The 9,359-nt window shown below is 42.5% G+C and overlaps 1 protein-coding gene across 2 annotated transcripts in view; it reads right to left on the reverse strand.

Moving 5' to 3' along the window:
* Window positions 1–814: 814 nt before the first annotated feature.
* The window catches only part of LOC111958915 (N-acetylglucosamine-1-phosphodiester alpha-N-acetylglucosaminidase-like), a 12,837-nt gene continuing 4,292 nt past the window's right edge, over window positions 815–9,359 (reverse strand). Inside the window, exons 2-6 of one of the 2 annotated variants that reach the window (XM_023980263.2) lie at window positions 4,196–4,324; window positions 3,816–4,003; window positions 3,626–3,673; window positions 3,095–3,177; window positions 815–2,358 (exon numbers count right to left, since the gene is read on the reverse strand). In XM_023980263.2, coding sequence (XP_023836031.1) covers window positions 2,176–2,358; window positions 3,095–3,177; window positions 3,626–3,673; window positions 3,816–4,003; window positions 4,196–4,324 — 631 coding nt within the window. In that variant the 3' untranslated portion in view covers window positions 815–2,175. The remainder of the gene's footprint in view (window positions 2,359–3,094; window positions 3,178–3,625; window positions 3,674–3,815; window positions 4,004–4,195; window positions 4,325–9,359) is intronic. The other variant, XM_023980265.2, reaches the window with a different exon arrangement.

Consider the following 9,359-nt stretch of genomic DNA (forward strand, 5'->3'; position numbering starts at 1 on the left):
TGGGATGAGTTGGACCGCAGAGTGAAGGAAAAGCAGCCAACAAGTGCTCAGCATACGTGGGAACTCCTTCAAGACTATTGGAAAAGCATTCCAGGTGAAGCTGGTTGAGAGAATGCCAAGAGTGTGCAAGCTGTCAAGGCAAAGGGTGGCTATTTGAGGCATCTGAAATATATTTTGATTTGTGTGGCACTTTTGGTTACTACATGATTCCGTATGTGTTTTTTCATAGTTTGTCTTCACTATTATTCTACAATGTAGAAAATAGTAAAAATAAGGAAAACCCTTGAATGAGTAGGCGTTCTAAAACTTTTGACCGGTAGAGTGAGATATACATATTTTTTCAATTTAACTAGGCAAGTCAGTTAAGAACAAAATTCTTATTTACAATGAAGGCCTACCCCGGCCAAACCAGTGGGCCAATTACGCGCCACCCTACGGGACTCCCAATCACGGCCGGATGTGATACACCCTTGATTCGAGCCAGGGACTGTAGTGACACCTCTTGCACTGAGACGCAGTGTCTTAGACCGCAGCGCCACTCGGAAGATGAATTCTCCTTTCAACAGGACAATAACCTAAAACACAATGCCAATTCTACACAGGAGTTGCTTATGAAGAAGACTGTGAATGGTCCTGACTTACAGTTGACTTAAATCTAAGGCAAGACCTGAAAATTGTCATCTAGCAATGATCAACAACCAATTTGACAGAGCTTGAAGGCTTTTGAAATTAAAATGGCAAATGTTGTACAATCCAGGTGTGGAAAGTTTAGAGACTAAGATGCTTCTACAAAGTATTGACTCACAGGCGTGAATACTTATGTAAATTAAATATTTCTGTATTTAACAAAAACATTTTTGCAAAAATGTCTAAAAACAAGTTTTCACTTTGCCATTATGGGGGATTGTGTGTAGATGGGTGACCCAAAAAATATATTCAATCCTGTTTGAAGTCAGGCTATAACAACAAAATATGGAATAAGTTAAGGGCTATGAATACTTTCTGAAGGCACTGTACATTTACATACTAGTGTAAACAAGGAACATTGCAAACAAGCTATTAAGAAATTAAACTTGACATATACATATGTAGAGGACTGGGGATTTTTTAGGGTTACTCTAGTTCATGACATACATCCCAACATGACCAGACTAAGCCCCCCACCTCTCTTTTACAGGGGTCTAAATATTTTAAACTCCTGCACGTGTGCTGTGAGTGGCAGCCAGGCAGTCAGTAGATGGTGAGGGCCAGTCAGCTCATCATCCTGATAAGGAGCACTGTGCTGGGCTACATTGAGACTGAAAGGGGAGATCAACCTTAGAGGACATGGGATGAAGGACTGCGGGAGGGGGTGAGTTATAACACACGAGAAAGTGAGAGGGAATGAGTCAGTGTAGTGTTGCGTTGACATGTTCCAACCCCCACACATAAAAACACCACCAACATAGAACTAGAGTAAATAGCAGAGATAGTGTGATCCACTATCCACTAGATAAGACATTATTATAAATGTGCATATATAAACCATAACTGGCACACAGATCAGTAGATATGGTAAGATAAATTGACATTCCACATGAAAAATGGTTACCGACTCCTCGTGTAACCTATTACCGGCAACTTCAGGAGAGTAATGGTAGAATCTGAAAAAGCCATCAGGAGAGGGATGGTTGGGTCAGGTTAAGGTTAAGGTTTTTTCTTCTGGTTATCTACATCTCTAGCTCCCGCCAGAGTCATTTGTCTTTTATTTAATCAAACAGTGAGTTTAAAGTGTCAGACAAGCTCAAAGCATACAGTTGATTTTATCAAAATACATAGGATGTGTCTATATGGAAAAATACACTTTTATAAATTTCGAACCAATCGATTGGTCAAAAGTACAGACAAAGTCGGTCGAACAATATTTTTGGTTGTTGTTGGGGACAGCCCTAGACTACATACAGCCAACTGAAACATATCCTGAATGTTTGTACCATGTAATGATGGGGAACCAATAAAACAGACACTCATATTTGGGAGAAAACCTATGCTAGCAGGCTTTGAATGAAGTGGTCCACATACTGTACAAGACACTTTACAGGAYGACAACTATGAAACTATTAGTACTCATTAGAGATTGAGGTGCAGACATCATGAAGAGGCTTGTAAACCTCTATGCAGTATGTTGTGATCCATTTAGTTACTGCAACTACTAGTGCTCARAGCAGGCGCGGGTGTTACGGGTGGTCCCATGTATGCGGTGGTTCTTCTCTCCCTGGAACAGGGCGTTGCAGCTTCCTGTGACCGGGTCACATGGGCACATGTCCTTGCACTGGCACTCCTGCCCACAGTCCAGCCCGTACAAACCCAGGGGATACTCTGAGGGGAACACAGGAAGGGATGTAAGAGACGCCAAGGAAACARGATGAGATGTCACTGGAAAATACAATAAAGCTTTAAAGTTAAGAAACTTYCTTCCTGAAAACCACTGCTCTAGCGTGTAACATCAGGGGTTAGTACCAATATTTTGGTTTCCTAGACCTTAGGGATTTGAMGATACTGTTCACAATATGTAATTGTCACATATATAAACAAGTTCATAATACATGGGAACTACAGCATTGATGTACATGAAGAGTGAAAAGGCTCTGACAGACAATAAGACTACAACAATAGCTTCATTTAATCTCCAAAGCAAAAGGTATTCAGTCCAGGATTTGGGCATCAGAGGACCAAGGAAGTGATGTAAYGTAGGCTTAGCATATTAGGGCTAATGCGTTCCAGCTGTTCATTCAGAGATTTGGAGAGAGACTATTGGCAGAAGTCGTACAGAGAGGGAATGTTCTAGTCGGACCACTGGGAAAGCTTTGGTTGATCACCGTTATCCTTGTGAGACTGGGAATAAGGCATAACATTGGAAGTGCTCCAAGGTGCTATTATTGAAACAGGTGAGGGAATGTCGGGGAATGGGAAAGAGAAATTAGAGATTGAGAGGGGATTACGAATTTGCTTTGGAGGATCATAAAAGGTTGTTAGGTGTACACCAATCAAGCAGGGTTACACACTTATCCTGCCAAACTACTATAGCAGTACACACACCCATGTATAAACACACCTTGTTCACAGGATTCGCCATGGAAACCAATGGGGCAGCTGCAGCCACCGTGAACAGTGTCACACGAGCCCCCGTTAGTGCAGCTGTCACCATAGAAACCCAAATCACACACTTAGAGATAAAATAAGTTAAGACACAAGTAAGCTGTTATCGGTGGACGGTCAGATACTGTAGATTTTGGAGGGAGTATTACAGGATATGAGGACATGACCTCACTGTATACAGTATTAGGTAGGATACAGGTTTGGTCAGGAAAGTAAGGAGTGATTTATAGGACCATGGGGTTGGGAGAGGGTGCAGTGAGTGAAAGAAAATGTGAGGGCTAGGAGGTGTTAAAGTACTGCCCTGGAATGTGGAAGTTATAACTACCAACCGTAATTGCCAAAGCTCGACAGAGCACATTCTTCACAAATCATAGGGTCCTGGGGACAAGCAAAATGTTTCACACCAGGAGAAATTACAGACTTGTTGTGTAAACAAACCAAGCCAGAGAGAGAGAGAGAGAGAGAGAGAGAGAGAGAGGCTGATTACCTTGGCTGCAGTTCTCCCCTCTCCATCCAGCATCACACGCACAGCCATCTGCACCAGGAGAGAGATGAGATAAGAAAGAGGAGAAAGAATAGATAAAGAAAGAGGCAAGAGGCATTTCATTGTGACCTCAGAGCTTGTTCAGAACTCAAGAGAGAACAACTGTACCCACTCCTCACCAGTCATCACTCACCCTGTGTACAGACACCGTGGGCACCGCAGGCGGGCGGTTGGCACACCAGGGTGTCACAGCCAGTCCCACTCCAGCCATTGGCAGTGCCCATCCCGTGCCCGCTGCAGTCCTCAGGCTGACACTGGGGCTGGTGGACACACAGGATGGTGGAGACCCGCCGAGGGCAGCACCACATGGGGTCTGAKACACTGAAGGMGGAAATAGACGAGATGGGGAGCGTGGGGACAAAGAAAGCAGGTGAGAGAATGAATATCATGAATAGAAATTGCWGTGTGTCAAACAGCAACATTTGACTAAAATAAAAGCCACAAAAAGCAGCTACATAAGCCTTGTAATGTTATTGCAATGAACATGTGACCTAAGCTTTCTGTTTGGCTTACCAGTGGTCCGAGGGGTAGCTGGCCAATGAGCCGTTTGCCATGTAAGTGGAGGAACCATCCCCATCCAGGTTGATGGCATTGATGACCCCCTGACCTTTCAGAAAATCTGCCACCTCCCAAAGAGTCATGCTAGAGAGAGGAGAAAACAGTTGGTACAACAACACTAGTAGTACAGTACCWTAAGGCCATATAGGAGAAAGGTGCATGCATTTAATGCAAAACAAATCCATAAAGATTTCTGAAGCAATGTTGATTGTGTGAAAAATAAGGTAAATTCATTGGAGAAGGTCAGTGGTTGGTCTGATATGCACCGAGAGACTGTGCTGACTAGATACGATTTATTGACTTTATATGGCCTGATATTGAGTGGAGAGGCCATGGACATGAACAGACATGTCCCCTTGTGGTCTTTTCAAAGCCATTTCTTTAACAAACTCATGAATCTCTAGTCCCCTCCGCTGTCACTGACTACATTCCCCAGTCCTAGTACCAAAGAACCCTCCATTCTGGGCATAGAGACACCAGGTGGCTTTAGCCGTTTCCTCCACCGCCTCCCGCTGGTTCACCCCGCACCCCCCCGGCCCTCCAAGCTCCAGCACAGACACTGTCCTCAGTGGGTCGTGGACCACTAATGTGACCTGTGGCAAGGAGGAAATMATTTCTTATATATACACACCCACCAAACAAATTAAATGAATTTCACTTGACAAAAGCCTAATATTGTAAGGGTATGGTGTTTAAAACTGTTGAATAGATATGGAAACAAAAAAGACCACATTTTGCCAWAAAGATTTCAAATGGGCCAATTTTAGGGGTATTTTCAAAATGTATATTTCCTCCACTGACATGTGACCCATCGGGTTGTGCCAGGGACGTCAGAGACGAAGACTTTGGACTCAGCCGCGGGCACCCCAGTGTGGTTGCTGGCGGGCCAGGTCTGGTGGGCGACGTTGCCATGGACAACGGGCTGGCAGTCTCGGACATGACGGTGGGAGTGTGAGGGTCCATGGCTATGGTCGTAGGGGTACGGAGATAGGTCATCGTCCAATGAGGGACTAAAGAGCAAATACCCGGTTGTTTCAACTTTATTCACTCATGATACACTTATCCTGAGCCCTGAATTCATATTGCATTAAACGTTAAGCAAAATAGACAAACYGCATTCAAAGAAATCAAGATCTGCAGAAAAACTGTTTAGAACTTTTTTCTTTAAAGTAAAAGCACCTGTCACACATTTGAGTTATGTCCAAGAACACTTTAATCTCACAAACAATTGACTTATTATCAGTGGGTCACAATGTGTCCATATATTGTTGGTCATGTGAAGAAAAAAATAAGAAAAAGCCTTGGGCCACTTCAGACCATCCTTGGTACATCAACGCTTATGTCACCCCATTGAATTTTAAATGGTTAAGATAAGGGTTAATAAAGACACACTATGCAGAAATAACACCTTATTTGATTTTAAGTAATAAAGATTTCAGTTTAAGTAATACAACAAGCAAGTATAGTATCATTATACCATTTAAACCGCTGTGAAATATATTTTCCATAACCAGAAATATTGTATTTTTAGCCGTTTGAAGCTTGGTGTACAAAACTGAAAGTAAAAGACGTAAAAATTTAACTTTAAAACAGAAAGCATATTAGCAATGAAAAGTTTGAGCCATTGTAGGGGTCACCTGATAATGGCATGTTGAAGCGTGCGGGGGTATTAAGTTTACATACACACCTTAGCCAAGATAGCATTTATGATGACTCAGTGTCTATGAGCAAAGATTCGCTGGGACATCTCTAACCTCCACGATAATATAAATCCTGTCTGGGTCATATAAGGGATCACCACCTTTGGGGTTCGTTCTAAGCATCTCGGGGCTTATTAGAATGGACATAGCTGTCAGAACTTTTTAAGTCAAGTGGCGAGAGTATTAATCTATCTTAGGACACTCTCTAACAGATCTTGTCATCACAATTAGCGCTTTTCAGCACAGAGCTGGGCCTCTAAGAAAGTGGTCTAGGCTCGCCATACGAGGGCTCACACGTCACATTTGGTTAGTGTAGGATATTGGGGTAGGCCTTGTATTGCTTCTAAATTAAAGTCTTAACTTGGTCAAAACGTTTTGGGTAGGCCTTACACACACAGGCGGTAAGTCGGGCAGGAACACCGAGAATATAGTTGGGGTTGAGAGTGGAAGGACAATGGGCTGTGCGAAGCTGGCAAAGTGAAAAGATCTGCACCACATCCGACAGAGCTGCTAGCATCGTGGTTAAACCGTAGGTCAGCGTCTTGTTGGTTGACTGTGAGCTCAAGCTCCTATTTTTGTGTATGCGTACGCCACAGCTTTTTCCAGTTCTCCCCTCACATATCTTATATAGGAGGCAATGTTCATATTGTTGTAGAGGTCTTCATGAAATTGTCGACTTGTGATTGGAAGCCCACTCAACACTATATCCGAAAGAAAATGTTATCGAGTAAAATGGCCATTAAGGACGTTGTATAAGTCCTTTAGTGATTATAAGCCAATATACTGCCACCAACCACGGACACCTGACTGTAGTATGTTCTAGACGTGCAAAAAGGTTTTTGCGAATATAATAATAACCTCAACCCCTAATAATGTGATCCAGCTTATGCAGGCCAGCCGTTGCTTGCTTTAATGTTTAGTCGTACGTGGCTCAGAGTGGGCAGCAGTAATAAGAAGCAAAGTCATCTATTGGTCTTCTGAACCGAAAGAGGTTGTCCCTGTGTTGACTATACCGGACCTGTGGTGAATCTTCAGAGCTATTCGCCCAAACCAGAGTGTTCAGTATCAAAGTGATAGAACGTCTTGTCGTGACACGTTAGGCTGCCTCAGCCTTGCAGTGACGAGACAGCTATCTGAAATAAACATATACAGTTAGAAGTCGGAGAGTTTCACAACTTAGGTTGGAGGTCATGTAAACTCGTTTTTCCAACACATCCACGAAATTTTCTGTTAAACACCGCTAAGGTTTGAAGTCTGCTAGAATCTATCTTTTGTGCATGACAAAAGTCATTTTTTCCAAATCAAGATTTTTACAGACACGATTATTGTCACTTATTACCACGTATCCAAACATTCAGTAGGTCAGACAGTGTAACCATACACTGAAGTTGACTGTACAATCAAGCTTGGAAAATTACAGAAAATAGTGTCATGGTTTTAGAACGCTTCTGATAGGGCTAATTGGACATCATATTGACGTCAATTGGATTTTTGACCTGGGATCGTTGATTTCAATGCCTACCTTTCCAAACTCTTTGCTGGATTACATGGGAGAATTCAATATTACGCAGCGACAAGACCTCAGAAAAAATTTATAGAGCTCCCACACGGTTACAAAATTCAACTCTCTACAAACAAATATAGTCACAGATAACACCATGGGACGACACACAGCCGTCAATAAGCTGCTACAGGAGAAGGAAGATGCGTTCTGTCTCCGAAAAAGGTGAATTACTTTGGTGCAAAAAATTGCAAACACATAGCCAAAGAACCAGAACAGGGCAAGACCATTGGTGAATATGCTGGGAAAGCGGGTACAAAGTAATCTAATCCCAGTAAAAGGTCCTAATATCGGAGCTAAAACTGCTCAGGCGAAAGGGGTAAGCCCGTCTAATAAAGCAACCGGATGAAAAGCCAGGACTGAACGGTTTGCAACTTTACATGGTACAATGAAGTATGTAAGCTTTTGAGAGAGAAATCGTTCCTACTGGTTGATTGAAACAACAAAATAGAACCGTTTGGCCCCATAGATGACCATGCGTTTATGGTTGGAGGAAGAAGGGGTTGAGGCTTGCAAGCCAAAAACACCATCGCGAACCGTGACAGCCACAGGGGTGCAGCATCTATTGGTGTGGGGGTGCTTTGCTTGGGCAAGGAGGGACTGTGCAGCTTCACAAAAATAGAGTGGCATCCATGAGGAGTATAAATTATACCTGGTATATTTTGAAGCAACATCTCAAGACATCATCAGGAAGTTAAAGCTTGGGGTGCTAAAATGGATCTTCCAAATGAAACAATGACCAAGATACTTCCAAAGTTGTGGCGAGAATTTGGGCTTAAGGACAACAAGTCAAGGTATCTGGAGTGGCCATCGACAAAGGCCGATGACCTCGAATACCGTATAATAGAATTTGTGGGGAGAACTGAAATAAAGCCTGTGGCGAAGGCAGGAGCGGAGCCTAACAAACCTGACTCGGTTACATCAAGCTCATGGTAGGAGCGAATTGGAGCGCAAAATTCACCCAAACTTATTGTGGGAACTGTGGAGGCTACCAAAAACGTCTTGCCAAGTTAAACAATTTAAAGGCACATGCTACTCAGAAATGAGGAATTATATGGATTGAAAAATACTATTGAGTGTATGTAACTTCTGACAAGAGATGCCACTTGGGAATAGTGATGAATAGAGATAAGACTGAAAATATATTATTCATCAGCGGGCCTCTTCTTATTCCTGACATTTTCACATTCTTTGTAGAAGAGAGTGGTGATCGCTACACTGACGCGCTACAGACAGGGGATTTTATCTGTGGGGTAGATACATATGTTTCAGTGAATCGTGAGAAACTCTCGCACTCTTTAACATGTACGTTCGGCTTAAGGGTGTATGTAAATTCTTGCACGTCAATGCTGTCACATTGTACCTTAGTCATTTGGAGCTAAATGGTGAAAGATTATGAAAACATTTTCTTATGGCATGAAAACTCAATGCCATATTCTTTACAAGAAAATTTATATTAATCTTAAATTAAGTCTAAGTAACAAATGTAAATATCAATTGAGGGCAAGTAGGATGTTCTACACTCACTCGGAGTTTAGCGAACATAAACGTCCGAAGTCTTGAGGGTTTCCGTTGAGTTGGCATTCGCATAACACTAGAGAGCACGTGTTTGGGATATGCTGGTGCTGTGTGGTATCCTCAAATTTATGTCAATCTAAGAGTCCTAGTAATCAACTTTCAACTCATAGTTTGTGACTGGTTTTACAAAGGAACCTGCTGTTACTTTGTTACTAAAACGTTCCAGCATTTTCTCTCATCTTATTCAAGTAGCATAAGCTGTCATATGTGTTATGGCTATGAAGACCTTTCTTCTCATTGAAAAGCAAGTTACGAAGCAGGAGATGTGGTCTTGTTATGT

Source organism: Salvelinus sp. IW2-2015, linkage group LG35 (genome assembly GCF_002910315.2).
Source record: "Salvelinus sp. IW2-2015 linkage group LG35, ASM291031v2, whole genome shotgun sequence".
NCBI lineage: Eukaryota > Metazoa > Chordata > Actinopteri > Salmoniformes > Salmonidae > Salvelinus > Salvelinus sp. IW2-2015.